This window comes from Pistacia vera, unplaced genomic scaffold, assembly GCF_008641045.1.
Source record: "Pistacia vera cultivar Batoury unplaced genomic scaffold, PisVer_v2 Contig745, whole genome shotgun sequence".
NCBI lineage: Eukaryota > Viridiplantae > Streptophyta > Magnoliopsida > Sapindales > Anacardiaceae > Pistacia > Pistacia vera.
The window spans coordinates 197,910-218,254 of NW_022196607.1; the positions used below are offsets into that span (position 1 = coordinate 197,910).

At 37.4% G+C, this 20,345-nt stretch overlaps 3 protein-coding genes across 5 annotated transcripts; 1 reads left to right on the forward strand and 2 right to left on the reverse strand.

Moving 5' to 3' along the window:
• Positions 1-307: 307 nt before the first annotated feature.
• Positions 308-7,920, reverse strand: LOC116115542 (uncharacterized protein At4g26450). Of its 3 annotated transcripts, XM_031401680.1 has the most exons (5): positions 7,735-7,920; positions 5,568-7,444; positions 5,248-5,437; positions 4,938-4,992; positions 308-913 (listed from the first exon to the last, which is right to left on the reverse strand). In XM_031401680.1, the coding sequence occupies exons 2-5, from the start codon at positions 7,424-7,426 to the stop codon at positions 858-860; spliced, it is 2,160 nt and encodes a 719-aa protein (XP_031257540.1). In that variant the 5' UTR covers positions 7,427-7,444; positions 7,735-7,920; the 3' UTR covers positions 308-857. The 3 variants fall into 3 exon arrangements, with proteins under 3 accessions (XP_031257540.1, XP_031257539.1, XP_031257541.1); XM_031401679.1 differs by lacking the exons at positions 4,938-4,992; positions 5,248-5,437; positions 5,568-7,444; positions 7,735-7,920 and adding exons at positions 2,114-2,168; positions 2,423-2,612; positions 2,743-4,601; XM_031401681.1 differs by lacking the exons at positions 4,938-4,992; positions 5,248-5,437; positions 5,568-7,444; positions 7,735-7,920 and adding exons at positions 2,090-2,168; positions 2,423-2,612; positions 2,743-4,601.
• A 1,397-nt stretch (positions 7,921-9,317) lies between these two features.
• Positions 9,318-14,822, forward strand: LOC116115552 (chloride channel protein CLC-f). Its single transcript, XM_031401689.1, has 9 exons — positions 9,318-9,590; positions 9,705-10,104; positions 10,207-10,401; positions 10,711-11,165; positions 11,272-11,376; positions 12,411-12,638; positions 12,796-13,008; positions 13,243-13,475; positions 14,406-14,822. The coding sequence occupies exons 2-9, from the start codon at positions 9,837-9,839 to the stop codon at positions 14,485-14,487; spliced, it is 1,779 nt and encodes a 592-aa protein (XP_031257549.1). The 5' UTR covers positions 9,318-9,590; positions 9,705-9,836; the 3' UTR covers positions 14,488-14,822.
• A 792-nt stretch (positions 14,823-15,614) lies between these two features.
• LOC116115549 (probable WRKY transcription factor 2) lies at positions 15,615-20,345 on the reverse strand. Its single transcript, XM_031401686.1, has 5 exons — positions 20,074-20,345; positions 18,676-19,181; positions 17,250-18,367; positions 17,005-17,163; positions 15,615-16,532 (listed from the first exon to the last, which is right to left on the reverse strand). The coding sequence occupies exons 2-5, from the start codon at positions 19,111-19,113 to the stop codon at positions 15,965-15,967; spliced, it is 2,283 nt and encodes a 760-aa protein (XP_031257546.1). The 5' UTR covers positions 19,114-19,181; positions 20,074-20,345; the 3' UTR covers positions 15,615-15,964.

A 20,345-nucleotide genomic window follows, 5' to 3' on the forward strand; every position in this document is an offset into this window, starting at 1 on the left:
GTACAATACAACACTTAAAACACACCATCCATGTAATCAATACTTATAAAGAGCAGCTCATCCTTTTGGCCTGTTATCTTATCCCTATGACACTCAGATGTGTGGTTAGGCTTAACTTTTGCAGCCAATCTTCAAATATTATACACAATTCAAGATTCTAATCAGCATTACTGATACGATAACTTGACCAAACTCGTGATGTTATGTGATAACATATGAATTTTTTAAGAGGATGCATGAACCATACACTGTTTGTTTATTTAGCATGTTCATGCACATAAGAATACAAAAGAAAAAGGAGGTGATGTAAATTGCAAGATGAACTGCCTTTCAAAGTGTTGTCTTTTTAGAGTCAAAAGTCATGTACCTGTGCAAGAAGTTAAGCATACAATCCACATGCAGTGCCGTGATATATATAGTAAATAGATGTACCAAAGCCATATCCACTCCTCACAAGAATCCTACAATTCCATGATTCAGTGGCTGAGAGAGGTCCCCCTTCCCTTTTTCTATTTTACTTGAGTAAACAGAAAGTGTTGTCATACATTTGCTATACCTCAATTTTATTACTGGATGTGCAGAAAAGTAAGAAATAGACTATTTAAACACAAACGTGATGATCAACTTCTTTCAGTATAAAAATGAGGTGCTACAGCCAAATATGAAGAGAATTCACCATTTTCTAAGATTCCTACAGGAGGAATACACTTATCATCTATAAACAAAACCAAATCTAAACTAAAGGCTGGAGTTGGATAAAGTTAATCATTCATCGCAGCAGCAAAACAACAACTCCATCGACCAATATTATGCATACCAACTAGTATTCTGTCTTTGATTTTTCAGCACATGCTGAATCAAAAGGGCTTCTCGTACTCCTGTGGTGGTGGCTGCTCCCAGCCACGCAAAAAACCTACCATCAAAAGTTCAAAGACTGATCAATTGGTAAGCGGCAAAACTTCAGCTACTGAAATTGAAAGCGAACTGGTTCATATAAGAACAGTATTAATCAGAATTAGCATGACATGCGAATGATCTAACAAAGTTCTGCATTTGCATGTGTAGGACAATAAATACAACACACTACTTTATGCTTCATTATAAATGCAATCACAGGATTCTCTTGGTTGTACAAATTTGCAAACTAATTAAAGGCTCTGCTTGATCTGAGAAATGGTAAACCAGAAAATAAAAGCAATGACTCAATAATCTCAGAGGTAAATCTCCCAGTTATAATTTGCGTTAAGAAAAAAACATCTAAAATTGAGGACTTGCAAGATTTGCATGCGGTAATATGGTTCAAAAGTGTGGTCCCTCCCCTTCAGAACACTTTCGAAGTTATCCAAAGTTCCAAAACCCTTCCATTCATCAATAACCCATAAATGATTTTCTTGCAGACCCTGAATGACTTTCATGCTTAATGCAGCCTTACAATTTACACTAGGCAACCTTAGCAGGCAATCACCGGATTATGTTCAAAATATGATTTCTTCCACAATGTTGCAAAATTAAAAGGCAATGAGATGGGAGCCAAACGCATTTAACAGACTATCAAATGCACCAGTCAAGAGAGAGATAACAAACATTATCTAGGGATTTCTCTGAGTGTTTATCAGCAGACATGCATAACATGTTAAATACAACACTGCACGTTATCAATCCTCCATCTGTCAATGAATAAATTAAGTTGAAGAAATATGTTCCAAAGTACACTAAGACACGTTTTTCTCGAAAAAAATCCATATAGATGTTAAAAAGAAGGACAAAAACAAGAGGAAGATTCTTGAACATGATAGAAGAAGGAAGCTACTTTTTAAATCTTTTCATTATCTTTCTGCTATTATCCCCTAAGAACTAAATATTCATAATGTCAAAAAAATATATATATATATTTCAAAGATTCGAGCATAGTACACTTTTGATAGAACACGTGTACAGCAAAATTGCAAATGGCCAACAGACCCCAACATTCAGTTGATGCGGGAAAAAAAAAAAAAAAAAAAAAATCAAATAAACTCATCAACACTCAATCGAAACACCACCCTAAGCAGATCAGCCACACAAACTCTAGATCAATAAGAAAACAAACCATGAAATTAAATATCTGGCATACTTAATGGTATTTCTCCAAGGGACATATATATTGAATCATCATCACCAAGAGCCACCTGAAATAGCCAGGAAAAAACAGTTAGTTACTCATCAGTTATAATTAAGTCAGACTTATAATACATTAATGCACGTCTTCAGTGATCAAACAAAGAGCACCATAACACCATGAATGCATAATTAACAATCAATGACACTACTGATGGGCATTAAAATTGAGCCTAGCAACCATCATGTTGCCAGGTGTATGTCTATGAAATTAGAAGAATTCACGTTGAATGGATAGACAATTCTTAGAAATTAATGGTGATACCTCTCCATTGTTAATGGCCATCTCATTCTGCAGAGCATTTATATCCACTGGAACCCCAGGACAATCTGGAAAGTTATTGAGTAATTGCGTGATCATAAGCCCATCATAATTATCCTGAACATCAGGAATATGACCAGCATTCTGTACATGATTAGAAAAGCCTTCCATGCCTGTAAACATAGTTTCTGTCCTGCAAGATTGAACATTTAAGATGAAGAAGAGAAATGAAAGTGAGTGAAATCAACACTGATCAGCAACCATACTATTAAAGCATATTGTTTTTGAGGTATGAAGAAAGCATATGGATAAAAGAAACGTACTTTCGCTCTGAATTATTATCAGAAGCCTTCTCTGTTTGGGCAGAATCATTCTCCAAATCAATTATCTCAATCTCCTTACCATCACTTGTTCGTCTACTATAATCACCAGACATAATAGAATTACTCATTGATAGATCAACATCAACAGGTGTAGCTTCTTTTTTGGGAATAGTAGGGTAAATTAAAGTTGGATCACTATGATGATTCTCATTTATGTCAGAAGCTTCCATAAGATTCAGGTCACAAATTTTAAACGAACCAGGAAACAATTGTTTCTCTTGTGCATACTCAACACAAGGTTCACCGCCTCTCCTTGGGAATGAAAAACGATTAACCGAGTTCTCTGGATCAACAGCCAGACTCACTTCACAAGGTGTAGCTGTTTCTTCTTGTGAACTAGCTTTCTTGTCACTCATACTAGATATGTTAGAGTATTCATTGGACGGAAACCATTCTCTTAATTTCTTGGTTGCCTCCACTGAATCATGCTCTTCCATAGTTCGTTTTTCACCCCTCTCTTGGACCATGGAGCTGGACTTTTGGAGACCAGAAAGCCCCTGACCTAATTCCTGATCAACATCACACATTAAAGCTCTATCTGGGAAGGATTGAGACCTCATAAATTGGCCTTCGTCAACACCATAAAGAGAACCTAATGTTCCAACACCCTCAATAGACTGGACATGCGGAGCTTTAGATATTTCAGAGTCAGGGCACTTTGAATCAATAGTTTTATCTGGTAACAAATCAACAGCAGAGCTAACCAAAGAGTTATTTTCAACTAACGCTTCAGATCCTACTGGAAGTATGGTATCAGAATTCTTTTCCACATCATTATTAGAAACTGAATCAACCTTCAGGCCTTTATATGTTAAAGAAGAACGGGTCTTGGTAGGCACCTTGGCAAATCTGCACAATGTCAGCAGGTCATTGTTACTCTTGGTTGAAGTATCATCCTCCAGAGAATAATGCTTGATGGCTGATTCCTCCAAGGCATCTTGTTCCTCGGTTTCTTCATCACAAATCTCATCCTTCAGCTCCCCAGCCTCCATATCCATGTTTGTTGAATCCACAGATTTCTTGGAGAATTCCACACCAGTCTCATGCAGTAAACCTTTCCCAACACTAGAAGAACTTGCCCTTGATCCCATTTCATCCTGGATGTTGAACTTTTCCAATCCAGACTCTAAACCACTGGCTTCCTCACTTTTTGGTGCCAACTCACCTAAACCTGGCTTCTGCAATCCATTACCAACATCTTTACTAACTTGTTGCTCCTCTTGATTTCCAGAATAAGAATCACAATCACCCTCAATATCAGGGGAAACCCTACCTTTTTCAGACCATGATCCACTTCTCCCATATTCTCTTCCCCAGTCCAAGCTATTACTCTTAAAGGATCCTCCTTTTTTCCTTCGATTCAAATAATTCCTCAATCCCATTGAGTTATAATCATCAGGGTATCTTCTCCTACCAGACCCCACATCTGAACCAGAATTCCCAAGGCGAGCAAGGGCTGATGACCTGCCTTCAGGTGGAAGCTGCAAGTTTTCTCCATCTTCTGATCTAAAAGCACCGTTCTGCAATTTACCAGAGAGTATGCCAGGAGGCAGCAGTCCTTGAGAAACCAAGTACTCAGCTGCAAGTCGACCAGCTTCCATAAAAACATCACTTTTTCGTGGCGTTGGTGGTAGTTGCTGAAATGATTTAGGCTGGCCCTGGCCACGCCCAAACCCACGGTTAAAGCTTCGGTATTCTGAATAAAATCCACGGCCCCTAGCTGACCCTTCGGGGGGCATACCCATCCCCATTGAATTAGACCTATACCCATTTCCAGGACTTCGATGCCTAGCATGCATGTTGCTTCAGACTAACCTAAACCAAAACAGTCAATTGGAAATTGATAAATACCAAGCTCAATATTCAGGCCAAAGTAATAAGCAACACCACTTCTAAAAAAAAAAAAAAAAATATTTCAAAGATTCGAGCATAGTACACTTTTGGTAGAACATGTGTACAGCAAATTTGCATATGGCCAATATCTATGACCTCAACATTCAGTTGATGCAAAATAAAAAAATAAAAAATTCAAATAAACTCATCAACACTCAATCGAAACACCACCCTAAGCAGATCAGCCACACAAACTCTAGATCAATAAGAAAACAAACCATGAAATTAAATATCTGGCATACTTAATGGTATTTCTCCAAGGGACATATATATTGAATCATCATCACCAAGAGCCACCTGAAACAGCCAGGAAAAAAACAGTTAGTTACTCATCAGTTATAATTAAGTCAGACTTATAATACATTAATGCACGTCTTCAGTGATCAAACAAAGAGCACCATAACACCATGAATGCATAATTAACAATCAATGACACTACTGATGGGCATTAAAATTGAGCCCAGCAACCATCATGTTGCCAGGTGTATGTCTATGAAATTAGAAGAATTCACGTTGAAAAGATAGACAATTCTTAGAAATTAATGGTGATACCTCCCCATTGTGAATGGCCATCTCATTCTGCAGAGCATTTATATCCACTGGAACCCCAGGACAATCTGGAAAGTTATTGAGTAATTGCGTGATCATAAGCCCATCATAATTATCCTGAACATCAGGAATATGACCAGCATTCTGTACATGATTAGAAAAGCCTTCCATGCCTGTAAACATAGTTTCTGTCCTGCAAGATTGAACATTTAAGATGAAGAAGAGAAATGAAAGTGAGTGAAATCAACACTGATCAGCAACCATACTATTAAAGCATATTGTTTTTGAGGTATGAAGAAAGCATATGGATAAAAGAAACGTACTTTCGCTCTGAATTATTATCAGAAGCCTTCTCTGTTTGGGCAGAATCATTCTCCAAATCAATTATCTCAATCTCCTTACCATCACTTGTTCGTCTACTATAATCACCAGACATAATAGAATTACTCATTGATAGATCAACATCAACAGGTGTAGCTTCTTTTTTGGGAATAGTAGGGTAAATTAAAGTTGGATCACTATGATGATTCTCATTTATGTCAGAAGCTTCCATAAGATTCAGGTCACAAATTTTAAACGAACCAGGAAACAATTGTTTCTCTTGTGCATACTCAACACAAGGTTCACCGCCTCTCCTTGGGAATGAAAAACGATTAACCGAGTTCTCTGGATCAACAGCCAGACTCACTTCACAAGGTGTAGCTGTTTCTTCTTGTGAACTAGCTTTCTTGTCACTCATACTAGATATGTTAGAGTATTCATTGGACGGAAACCATTCTCTTAATTTCTTGGTTGCCTCCACTGAATCATGCTCTTCCATAGTTCGTTTTTCACCCCTCTCTTGGACCATGGAGCTGGACTTTTGGAGACCAGAAAGCCCCTGACCTAATTCCTGATCAACATCACACATTAAAGCTCTATCTGGGAAGGATTGAGACCTCATAAATTGGCCTTCGTCAACACCATAAAGAGAACCTAATGTTCCAACACCCTCAATAGACTGGACATGCGGAGCTTTAGATATTTCAGAATCAGGGCACTTTGAATCAAGAGTTTTATCTGGTAACAAATCAACAGCAGAGCTAACCAAAGAGTTATTTTCAACTAACGCTTCAGGTCCTATTGGAAGTATGGTATCAGAAGTCTTTTCCACATCATTATTTGAAACTGAATCAACCTTCAGGCCTTTATATGTTAAAGAAGAACGGGTCTTGGTAGGCACCTTGGCAAATCTGCACAATGTCAGCAGGTCATTGTTACTCTTGGTTGAAGTATCATCCTCCAGAGAATAATGCTTGATGGCTGATTCCTCCAAGGCATCTTGTTCCTCGGTTTCTTCATCACAAATCTCATCCTTCAGCTCCCCAGCCTCCATATCCATGTTTGTTGAATCCACAGATTTCTTGGAGAATTCCACACCAGTCTCATGCAGTAAACCTTTCCCAACACTAGAAGAACTTGCCCTTGATCCCATTTCATCCTGGATGTTGAACTTTTCCAATCCAGACTCTAAACCACTGGCTTCCTCACTTTTTGGTGCCAACTCACCTAAACCTGGCTTCTGCAATGCATTACCAACATCTTTACTAACTTGTTGCTCCTCTTGATTTCCAGAATAAGAATCACAATCCCCCTCAATATCAGGGGAAACCCTACCTTTTTCAGACCATGATCCACTTCTCCCATATTCTCTTCCCCAGTCCAAGCTATTACTCTTAAAGGATCCTCCTTTTTTCCTTCGATTCAAATAATTCCTCAATCCCATTGAGTTATAATCATCAGGGTATCTTCTCCTACCAGACCCCACATCTGAACCAGAATTCCCAAGGCGAGCAAGGGCTGATGACCTGCCTTCAGGTGGAAGCTGCAAGTTTTCTCCATCTTCTGATCTAAAAGCACCGTTCTGCAATTTACCAGAGAGTATGCCAGGAGGCAGCAGTCCTTGAGAAACCAAGTACTCAGCTGCAAGTCGACCAGCTTCCATAAAAACATCACTTTTTCGTGGCGTTGGTGGTAGTTGCTGAAATGATTTAGGCTGGCCCTGGCCACGCCCAAACCCACGGTTAAAGCTTCGGTATTCTGAATAAAATCCACGGCCCCTAGCTGACCCTTCGGGGGGCATACCCATCCCCATTGAATTAGACCTATACCCATTTCCAGGACTTCGATGCCTAGCATGCATGTTGCCTCAGACTAACCTAAACCAAAACAGTCAATTGGAAATTGATAAATACCAAGCTCAATATTCAGGCCAAAGTAATAAGCAACACCACTTCTAATACTACAAAATAATAAAAGAATTCACATAAAAAAAAAAAAAAAAAAAAGATCAGTCTCTAGAATTATCAAAGAACTGGGTTTTCCTGAAATAATTTGTTCTAATTTGTCCACGAAATTATGATGATGAAACGTTTATTTATTAATGTCTTAAAAAAGTTGCAACAACACACAACGAAGCCTGTCTTTCTCACAAAAAATTGAAATCTAACCTTTTTGTCTATTGTGTGGCTTTGTGTTGATTGAAGAATAAACAGATCCAGCTCAGGTCTTTTTAAGTTCAGATCCAGTAGCAGGCACAATACTTGATCAACACCTCCATGTCAAAACCCTAATCCTCCTCCTTCACAAAAGTAAAGGCAACATTTTTTGGTCAGCAACTTTCTGTTTGGTATTCTTTTGTGTCTTTCAAAACAAATAATAAAAAAAAAAAATTGGAAAAAAAATGATTTTTTTCCTTTGGGTTCTAGTGTAAGTGAGAAGGTGCTGTTTGTACACACAACGTTTTTTTCCTTGTGGGTTCTAAGTGTAAGTGAGAAGGTGCTGTTTGTACACACAATTTCCTTCTTTAATCTGTTTCAGAACACCTTTCTTTTTTGCGGTCTCTGTTCTTGTTCCTTCAATTGAGAGATATTTTTTCCTTCCTTTATTTCAATCTTCTATCTGCCAAGGAAAGAGTACCAACCATTTAACAGAGTTTCAACCAAAGATTATTTAATTTCAAAGACACCCCCTATCGTTGAATGGTATTACAAACCTTTAATACTGTTTAGTGTTTAGGTTATTCTAACAATTAATTAATCATTAGGGGTTTTAATGATATTATTTAATTCGGACATTCTGTTAAAGTTTGATGAGTAATCTGTGATTTGTTTGTATTGGGTTGAACATATATACATTCATTCATACATACGTTTTTGTTAAGTAATTGTCAACTTTTTAAAATCAACTTTTTCTTTTCCATTTATGTTGCTATGGCTTCTACACCCCCATCACATTTCTATTACTAAATAGTGAAAAGCTTTATACTAAACCCAAATCTTCTTACTTTGTCTTAAATTTGCCTTTCACCCTTAATGAGAATCTTTATCATTACATAATCCAAACCGCTCAACATGGTACATGTGTAGGATAAGATGCTATCATATATTCTCCGTAAGATTAGCGTTGATCGATCAGATAATTCAATAAAAAATGTGTTTGTATTTTTGATATATAATTAGTAACATGTTAGAAACACCATAAAATGATTAAAAGAAAGCCTGTGTATGAGTTTGAGATGTGGAATTTCCACACTTGTAAGCGTGACTGTGTGTTACCTTATAGGTTAGAATTTCATTTTCAGAATTTCAATGTTGCTTGGCCTTTTGTTAAGTATACTCCATTGTATGCATCACCAACCCACCAATGAGGGTCTTCGCATGTCTTGTAGTTAATAATTTAAGTCATAAATTTTACATTTTTCACTACACACGATCCAATATCCATGAATCAATCAGCAATTACAATAGTGATATTTTATGGGAAGAAGTTTAAAAGAAGATTGAGGGTTTCAAAGTCATTTCAAGAAGCTTCAAGGTCGTGGAGTGGAGGAGGAGCTGACGCATATTTTTGTATATAAGAGAGAGAGAAAGAGGAAGACACGTTTGGGAGCGTAAATTTTTTCTGAGAAAATGGAAACTAAATTAACAAATAAACCGTAATTCAAGAAAAAGTATATTGAAATCGGAAAATGTCAGGTGACGATAGGCTCTGCTTAGATCAATCCGGAAGATTTAGAATCAGCAGATCAACATCACATCAACCTCCTGCCACTTAACTTCAACTAAATTCCAAGACCTTATTAAACATTTAGATCGTGGCTTCTCCGGCCGTCGTCTCACTTTCAAAGACCCTTCCCATTCTATTTCTCCTTGCGTTCTCATTCTCGTTCCTCCTCCTTCGATCATCAGTACGTGGACGGTCGTGATGTTCTTGCTGATTCTGCCCCCCCGGAATGGGCTCTGCTTCTCATTGGTTGCCTCCTTGGCCTCGCATCCGGTCTCTGTGTCGCTTTTTTCAATAAAGGGGTGAGCTTTGGTTTCATTTTTTTTTTTTTTTTAATTCTTGAAATGGGTTTTGAATTGATTTAGAAAACGTTGTCCTTTTTGGGTTTTATTTTTTGAATTTGGTTGTTTGATTAGGTTCATGTAATTCATGAATGGGCGTGGGCTGGAACGCCCAATGAAGGAGCGGCCTGGCTGCGGTTACAGAGACTAGCGGACACCTGGCACCGGATTTTGTTAATTCCGGTTACTGGCGGGGTGATTGTTGGAATGATGCACGGTTTGATTGAGATATTGAATCAAATAAAGCAGTCAAGTGAGAGGGCACAAGGGTTTGATTTGATTGCTGGAGTGTTCCCAACAATTAAGGCAATTCAGGCTGCTGTAACATTAGGTACTGGTTGTTCTTTGGGGCCCGAGGGGCCTAGCGTTGACATTGGAAAGTCATGTGCTAATGGCTTCTCATTAATGATGGAAAACAATAGAGAAAGAAGGATAGCTCTTGTTGCAGCTGGTGCTGCGTCTGGGATTGCTTCAGGTGTTTAATTGTTGACTGTTTAGTTGGTCTTATCCGAACTTCTGTATTTTCCTTCATATTGTTAAAGTGGTTGGGGTATTATTATTATTTTTTTTTTTTCAGGTTTTAATGCAGCTGTTGCGGGTTGTTTTTTTGCTATTGAGACTGTTCTGAGGCCTCTACGTGCTGAAAACTCTCCTCCGTTTACGACTGCTATGATAATTTTGGCCTCTGTTGTGTCATCTACTATATCAACGGTTTTGCTTGGGACACAATCGGCTTTCACAGTGCCCTCATATGATTTGAAATCAGCTGCTGGTAATATATATCATTCTTCTATTTATTGTTATATGCAGAATCTTCATGGCATTTGTAATAATAATGTATTGGATATCTTAGTTTTATGCTGAAAAGAATTGTTGTTAACTTGGAGAATTTTTTCGATCTTGTGTTGTGGCATCTGTAATTTGAGTCCAATAGAAGGCTGGCCTTTTATTCGTAATCCTCATACTACTGCAAGTTTTTTTCATCAATGTAGGAATAATAAATATGCTTGATATTAATAGATTTCCAGAATGATTCTCTCTTTCTTGTTACTTCAAAGGTTATTTTAATATTGTCTTGCAGAGCTACCTTTATACCTGATATTGGGAATGCTATGTGGTGCTGTAAGTGTGGTCTTCACTCGCTTGGTTGCTTGGTTCACTAAGTTTTTTGACTTTATCAAGGAAAAATTTGGCCTTCCTCCTGTTGTGTGCCCTGCTTTAGGTGGTTTAGGAGCTGGAATAATTGCCCTTAAGTATCCTGGAATACTATACTGGGGTTTCACAAATGTTGAAGAAATCCTTCATACTGGGAAAAGTGCCTCAGCTCCTGGAATCTGGTTGTTATCTCAATTAGCTGCCGCTAAAGTTGTGGCCACAGCTTTGTGCAAGGGGTCTGGGCTGGTGGGTGGCCTTTATGCCCCAAGTTTGATGATTGGTGCTGCTGTCGGTGCTGTCTTTGGAGGTTCAGCTGCACAAGTTATTAATTCAGCAATTCCAGGAAATGCTGCTGTTGCACAACCACAGGCTTATGCTCTGGTAAAATTACATTTTTCCAAAAGTTGCATAATTCTGTCATCTTGGTTATCTCTCTCCTTGTTGGTCTTTGTTAGCTAATTAGTATACTTTTAAACTTCTATTGCAGGTTGGAATGGCTGCTACGTTAGCTTCTGTTTGTTCAGTACCCTTGACGTCAGTTTTATTACTATTTGAGCTGACAAGAGATTACAGAATATTGCTCCCTCTCATGGTAATTGAACTATTGTCTTGCTTGATAAGTCTTGTACCTTGATGTGTTGGTACTTGGTAATCTTCAAAGGAACAGTCCTTTACCTGATAGGCTTTTGACCTAGAAAGATAAACATTTAGGTGCATTTATTGATGCCTGTATAATGAGTCTCAAAGGCTGCATTGATTGAACAAAATCAGGTTGAGGAAGTCTTTAGTGGCTTTTGGTCCCTGGAAAGGGTTTTTAATCATTCTGACCTGATATTTCTATCTAACAGATGATTAACACTGGTAACATGTCCATTAAAGCTCTTATGCAAGGCATAATCATTTGGCCTTGAGGAATGTGCTATTTATTAGATCTGCTTTTGGCTGTGAGTCATATAATTATGAAATCTCAACCAAGCAAGTTTTCTCGTCTTATATCAATAAAAATTACAAGTCACTTCGTTGAAAAGTAGTGAAGTGGATCTATTATAATTTTTTATCGGCACATTTTATAAATAATGTAAAATACAGTGATGGGTTTGGTTGGAATTTGGTAATTACACTACTCACAAGTCACAAGCAAGCCCAAGGCATAGCACATTCCTTAGTTTAATACCTTGCTCATGAGGGCTTTAATAGACATGCCACATTTTTTTTAATCCTCTTCATTGGGTTCATAACAAATTTATTTATTTATTTATTTTTAATTTTGATAATCCCTTTACTGTAAGTCTTCCAAATGATAAAAGCCTGAAACTCTTCAACGTATCCCCCTTGCACATTTGTGGCAGCTTGAGTGCTTGACTGAAGACAAGACCAAAAAACAAAAACAATACTGTGCCCTTTCTATTGTCATTAGACAAACTGTCTTATTGCATTTCTTATGTTTTGCATAGATAAGTGCAACATTGTGTCTCCATAACTTTCCCCAATCTGTTGACATTAGGCACAGTGTTGTTATAGTTTGTAATTTGTGGTAATTTGTGGTGCTTTTGACATCATCCAAAGGTCTATAACTTTTTGATGATTAATTATATATATATATATATATATCAATTTTGCAAGTAGGGAGCTGTTGGATTGGCAATATGGGTTCCCTCAGTGACAAACCAAAAGGAGAGTGAACCATCTGATACTCGGACTTTGGCAAGAGGTTATTCCTCTCTTTCACCTATCGAAGATAAAAATGAAGCTAACTGGAGACGCATGGATGGCCCAGATGACTTAGAACTCTCTGTCATAGAAAATGCCAACTGTGAAGCAATAGATGAAGATACTCTTTTGGAGGAATTGAAGGTTAAATACTTTCTGGTCTCCTTTCACAACTTGATTATCATAGTGGCCAAGATTGTTTTGATATTTGATGATTTCAGCTTTTCATTAATTAGCATGCTAGTTACTTTTCATTATTTGGTGTTTGCTTATGACTAAACATTTGCATTGATGTTGTCAGGTTTCTAGGGCTATGTCAAAGAACTTTGTAAAGGTTTCACATTCTGTAACCTTGAAAGAAGCAATAAAATTTATGCATGATGGACAACAGAAATGCATTCTTGTGGTTGACGATGAAGATTTTCTGGAGGGAATACTGACGTACGGTGACATTAGACGTTATCTGTCCAAGAAGTCAAGTGATGCTTCCTTGGGTGATACAACTGCTTCAGATGTAATTGGAAAGCCTGAACTCTATTTAGTTTATTACAACTGTTTCTTCCCTCTCTCTGTTTAAGAGCTACAGTCTTAGACTATCTCATGACATAACTTTTACTACTTTGTTTTGTTTATAATACTTTATGCACCATAATACTTGCTGATCAAATATTGATCCTTTGAAAGAGCTCGCCTACTTTCATTGTTTACCCACATCTTTGTTGATGATATGGTAGTGAAATTTTTACAGGTGGATACATGCCTTGTTTCCTCGGTTTGTACTCGAGGGATAAGTTATCGAGGGCGAGCACGTGGACTTTTAACCTGTTATCCACACACAGATCTGGCAATTGCTAAGGAGTTAATGGAGGCTAAGGGGATCAAGCAGTTACCTGTAGTCAAGCATGCTAGAGAACCACAAAGAAGAAGGAAGCGGAGAATTGCTGCCATTCTTCATTACGACTCAATTTGGAACTTTCTAAGGTTCTTACTGGTCTTTTAGTATATGGTTATATCATATGTTTTCGTTCTATCATTTTCTTTCTTATATTAGTTGGTTTTTCATGTCTGTCTCTTTCTGGTATCAAACACTAAAACATTTGCTTCATTCTTATTGTATTAGAAGTCAATATATGTCTTGCTTCATGTAAGATATCATAGTTTGTTCCAACTATATTTGAGACATTCATGAAATAATTTAGGTGCATGTTCTTTTGCTTCTGAAATGTATCCTGTTGGCTTTAGAGCTGGAAAAATGTGTAGACTCATGAAAAAATCCTAAAAGGGCCCAGTTTGATCCACTTAGTTAGCCAGTTGGAATTTGGATTACTTGGTTAGACCTAATCAAGCATTGGTTTATATGTTTGATATTCTAATAAACAAATTATCATGATTTATGCAAAAAAGTCAGTTCGTGTTGGATAATCAAGATGAATTTGAACAGCTGGTTGTTCTGTTGTTTTGTCTGCTTGAACCTGTTACCTTTTTAGCTGACTTCATAGGAATGATGATGTTTCACTTACACATTTCAGATGATGTGTCAATTGAGTAGAATAAGTTGCTTTTCATGTCTAGTAAAGGGCTATATGTGTTCACCAATTTGTAAAATTTTATCTATTTTAGGTTTCTCATAACGTCTTAAATGTTTATCTATTGCTTACAAACCTTAGAGAACATGTTAGAAAAGCTAGCAATGGAGCATGTCTTACTGTTGAACATATTTGCATATATAGAATTATGAATGTCTAGGTGAGGTATTATTGTTGTTCTGATAATGGATTAGTCCTATATCGAACTGTCATCTACCTTTCCAATCATGGCTTCAAATTTTAGTTCCTTACCGCAATTTATGATTTTGGCAAGTTTCATATTATTAAATTATTACTTACAGTTTAATGATTTTCTGTTGTGCAGAGAGGAGATAAATCGCAGGAAATCTGCGTATCAGCAAAGTAACGACAAAAATCTTGACGAGATTATCACAAATGGCCATTGATGTGGGGATACCTTTACTCCAACCTTAAAGCTCAAGTTGATAGAGAGGATTTTGGTGGTTGGTTGTGTTTATTATGGAAGTGGATCTCCATAGTCCCTTGATAACAAAATATACATACTCCAGTTTCTCATTTCGGATTATGCTGATATCTCAGCTCGTCATGTAGCATATACCCTTTGTACATGTAATTTTTCGATTACAGTTCAATATCAGCTGTACAATTTAGTGAAAAAGGAAATGGCTAATTAAGAATTGAAATCCAAATTTTGTATGCAAGAAAATGTATCGGTGACTCATTCATTTGCTCAAATAACAAAGAATGTCACATTAAATAAGGTTAAGCTTTAACTGACTTTAAATGTTCTTATGCTTTTCATATTTCAGTTATGCTAGTTTGCCTCCACCAATCTTTATGTTTTATTTTTGGTCTATAATTGAATTATTTGATAACAGGTCAAATGAGAATTTTTTTTTCCAAGTGTGTATTACATCATTCTTCGCTTTCCCTTTCAATTGGTATGAAAGACAGATGGGAAGGGTAATACTAATACTAAAACATTTTGGAGTATCATTTACTTACAACTTGATCTTTTTGTTTTTGGTTCATCTATGGTGTACTCATGAAACCTATTTTTTAAAATAAATTTATATTAAATTTTATGATATTATTTTCAAATGTTGGGTAACATTAACTTGGTTGAAAACCAGACGATAGACTTATAATATTCAATGACATTGCATCGAAAATGTTTTCGCTTTTAGTTAGCTGGTCATTTCAAACTTTGCCTCATACCAAATTGCATTGGCAGCAGAAAATATCCAGTTCAGTAGTTTGGACTTTGAAAATCTAATTTACTGTAAGTGTAGCACTACTGCAATTTATTTAACGTTGTGACAGGTCTCCAACATTCAGCATTTGTAACATAAAAGGCATGAATGATTAGTATCCTTTCATGCAGAAGACATTTTACCAGTTCAAGAAGTTTGGTAATTTTTGCTGCAAAGGGGCAAGTTGCCATTATAAGGACAAAATTCAACTGATAGACCAAATCTGTTTGACAACATTTACAACTGAAGACTGATTTGTAATAAATCAAGCAAGCTGAATTGAATAATCTAATACTAACAAATACAGAGGCATAAGATATAACGATGCATAAGGCTTGAACTAGCATCTTCGGTACAAGAGACGTTTAACAAGAAGTAACAAACAAAGCTAGAAAAAAACAAAAAAACAATGAATTGTCATCTCTATCATTCTTGTTGGGGCCCCCACCACAAGCTCTAAGCATGTGGTGTTCCATATTAATGCTTTCTTCATCTGTTTGCAACACCAATTTGGTACATAAAATTTTGGATCACCAATGAAACTGAGAGTGTTATGTATAGATTTATAAATATTACTACTTTCCTCAGAACAACAACAAAGTTATAATAATATAAATAGAATATAATCGATAAAACAAAGCAGAAACATTTACATCTGAGGTCCAAGAGGTAGCCTACTCATAAGCTGTTGGTACACTGCTGAACGATTGGACAAGTTTAGAACAGGTTCTGACATTGGCTCCACCTTTGGTTCTCCTTTTGGCATCATGAAACCCATTTCATTCACCTGACGTTGCTGAGCCAAATATGGATGAACAGGCATAACAGGCAGTTCTGCTTGGCCAGGGCCCAGTCCTGCCATAGCTAGATTGGCCAGCCTTGGTTGATTCATTGAAAATGAGAAGCCAGAAGAAGGTCCCAAATGCTGTCTTCCAGGTACTCTGAAAGAACCGAATGCAGCAGGCCTATCGAACCTTCCCATGCCATTGTGCATTTGTGATGGTTCGGGCCTATGAACGTGAGCTTGACCAGCAGCCACAGCTTGGGCAGTAACAGCATTAGAGGAGCCAGAATTGACATGACTGCTATTGCGAGCAGCAGGTACATCATGGTTGTGCTTTCCCTCATACGTGGTGATCACAGACTTCAGGTCATGTGATGCCCTCTCCACATGCTTTCTCACTGTGCAGCCTGCACTAGTGCACTTGTAATAGCTCCTACATCAACATAGCAACAAATTGTACAAAATTTCAATGTCCCAGTTTACAGTTTTGCTTTGAATGTGCAAGGTGTATTTTTTGTGTGCATGTGAGACACAAAGACAAAGACACAGAGAAAAAAAAAAAAAAAAAGTAGGTTATGATTTCAGTAACCACCTTGGGTTTGGATTTCCTTTNTATTGCGAGCAGCAGGTACATCATGGTTGTGCTTTCCCTCATACGTGGTGATCACAGACTTCAGGTCATGTGATGCCCTCTCCACATGCTTTCTCACTGTGCAGCCTGCACTAGTGCACTTGTAATAGCTCCTACATCAACATAGCAACAAATTGTACAAAATTTCAATGTCCCAGTTTACAGTTTTGCTTTGAATGTGCAAGGTGTATTTTTTGTGTGCATGTGAGACACAAAGACAAAGACACAGAGAAAAAAAAAAAAAAAAAAAGTAGGTTATGATTTCAGTAACCACCTTGGGTTTGGATTTCCTTTCACGACTTTCTGCCCATACTTGCGCCAGCGATATCCATCATCAAGGATATCCACTTCACTTGTTGTCTGGACCACAACTCTAGGCTCACGAATAGCTCTGGTGGCTCCACTCATTTCTGTTGCATAAGCTTCAATTTTCCTGGGATACCAAACCACATAAGAACATTCCCACAGTGAACTTACTAGTAGCACTCTAGATACTATAGCAGAGATATGGAGACATACCTTCTCTTTGACTCAGATTCATCTCCTTCACCATCATAACCTACACTACCATGTGTCCCCCTATCATCTTCTTCTTCATCATTAGAAAAGGTAGATGAGGCATCCACAGCATCACCAGTCTCAAAGTGAGTCCCATTCTGAGCCTGCAAAGAGGTAGATTGGTTGTACTCAGGACCCACAGTTGCTGCAGATGTCACCTCGACATTGTCTTGCCTCCAATCAGGAGTTCCAACAGTAGTTCCCTTTTGTGTATTTGCCCATACAGGATCACCATCAGCACCACTCTGTACTCCAGCCTGTTCAGGGATGTCTAGTTGCATGTCAAGAAGTGGGTTTGATCCAATGGCTAATCGGCGGTTGGGGGGAGGCTTTGGGTGGTTGTGTGCTCCTTTATATATAATCTCTGTTATGTGGCCTTCATGAGACCGTTCCACTTTCTTCTTAACCTGACAATTGGGATGTGTGCACTTGTAATAGCTACGTGGATACTCACTGCCTTTCACTTGCTTTTGTCCATATTTTCTCCAATTATATCCATCATCTGATGATGCACCTCCAGCACCAGCAACCATGGAATCTCCACTGCCTCTTTGATCTCCTTCTTCATCCTGTTGCTCGTCGAGAGGTGGAGAATGCTCTGTACTTCCACCAACAGTATCAAAGACTGTTTGATCTACATTGATGGTATTACACCCATTATCTTTTTCAGTAGATGATCTGGAGAAGTCTGTCTGAAGGTTGAGGCTGTTCCCATAACGAGAATGAATCTTAGCTGATTCAACATTTTGAGACTGATGGGAATTCTCAGACTGAACAGAAACCTCAATCCTAGGAAAGGATTGCTGAATAAGGGTGAAAGTAATTTGTAAGTAGTGGTCACACAATACAGGGCAAGTAAGAATACAGAATGAAGAATTATTCATTAAAACTCCTACCTTGTTTGGTGCACCAAGGGAAAAAGAACCTGCTTCTGCAATAGGCTTAAACGCAAACGACGATGCATTGATGTCCTCAAAAAAATTATCTTTACTTTTATCAGGGGCCTCTGAGATAAATGGACTTTTACCATTACCATTTGGGATAAATGGAAATTTTCCAGTTGTAGGAGATGGATGTGCCTGCGGTAGCATGGATTCAGTATTTTGTGGGTAGTAAGAACAAATTCAATAAAACTAAAATCACCTATCAGTGTAGCTATTATCTAAAACAACCTATAGCTCAGCATAAGCAAAGAAATTAATTTGACATGCAAAAGATCCACAAACTAAATTTTATTGGGCTCCAAGTTGACATATAGTTCTTTAAAAACTTCTGTTGAGGATACTATTTCCTCATATTTCATACATAATTAAGGTGTCAACTAACCACCTTCACAAAGATGAGTAAAAACAAACAAAAGGTATGGTTTTTCAAGAAATAAGCTCACCAGTGCATTTGAAAGGAAAACTGGAGAATCCAGCAGTATTGTTGGACTGAGACCAGGTGATATTGTCAAGTAAGGAGATCGAACATCGGGGTTCAGTGAAAGGTCCGATGATCTCATGCTTTCTGTATTTAATCTAGGAGCATTTGAGCCAGTTCTGGCTGCCATCCTTTCCACAAGACTACCACGTGAGCTTGATTTCTGCTCTGAGAAATGACCTAATTCAGTAGACACACTCACTTGCATCCCGTCCTTTTTGTCAGTATTTCCTGATGTCATCTTCTCTTGCGATCCCAAAAAGAGTCCCTCAGCCCTAGTTTCGCTAGGTGGTTCTCTTGAGCCAATATCATCACCTAACATTGCCGAGAAAAATGCTCTTGTGCTGGGACTAGGAGGCACCCAATCTCCAATCACTGCAATGTTATCATCAATTCCAGCCATGAATATTTTTCAGAGTTGGCGTCAAAGTCAGGTCAGCATAGAATCAAGGTCTTGCACAGGTCGAATTCCTGAAAGTTCATTCACATGCAACATATTATGGAATTAAATAGAAACCAACCCATTTAGAACGACAGGCAAGAAAGGAAAAAGAGTCTTAAGACTCGGATTATGTCAAAACAAATTTTCTATCCAACTCAATGAAAAACCTACAACTATTTAGTCAAGGTGGGTTTTCCATAGTGGAAGTAAAACAGAAAAAACAACATAAAATGGAGAACTTTTATTTTGGGTTTTGCTTTTGCTCACTTCTTCTCAGAAACCAAAAGAAGGTCAGAAGATAAAACTACAATCTTGACTAGAAATTACTAGATGAATCACTACATGGACAAAGCAAATCATCACCAAATTGCATTAACATACTGGAATGCATGAAAGAAAACACATTTAATATATCTAAAACAACACTCCATGAGTCATTAATATAATAATAACTATCTCTTATATACCTTAGCTAAACTCAGTAATTGTTCAGGCTAAGTTCCCAGAAAAGAAGAAGAATAAGACTCAACTCAACTCAAGATTAAGCCTAGGACAAAACCCAGAAACACAATCCTTTAAGGGGTAAGAAAAGGTAGCAACACTAAGAATCTATATAGATGAGATAATTGACAACATTCCAAATTTGATAAAGTTGTGTTGTGTTGTGTTGAAGAACGAATCACGTAAATCCATTGAACCTTACAAATATAGAAACCCAGTTATTAGAGTCTGGTACCCATCAATCAAGATCCAATGATAAGCAAATTGACATAGAGAAAAATAAAATCAACCCAGATTACAAAAATTGAAAGAGAACCTACATAGATCATATATGAAAGTGGTACCCTAAATTTGCATAAATTGAGAGTTAGAAAAGCAAAGAGAGAGAAAGAGAAAGTGAGAATGATTAAAAATGATTACCTGATTGATTAAAGAGTCAAAGCTAAATGAAGAAGACCCACCACCACCACCACCACCATCAATATAGCATGAACCACAGAAATCCGACCCGACCCAACTCAGATATTGCTATACAAAGTGGAGAAATGGAATCAAAATGCAATCTTTTTCTCTGTGGTTTTGATTTGTACAAAGAAAATGAAATGATATGATGATGTTTTAATTAGAGAAAGGTACAAGCAGAAATAGAATAGAAACCCATTAAAATTAAAATATATTAAAATTATGTGTAA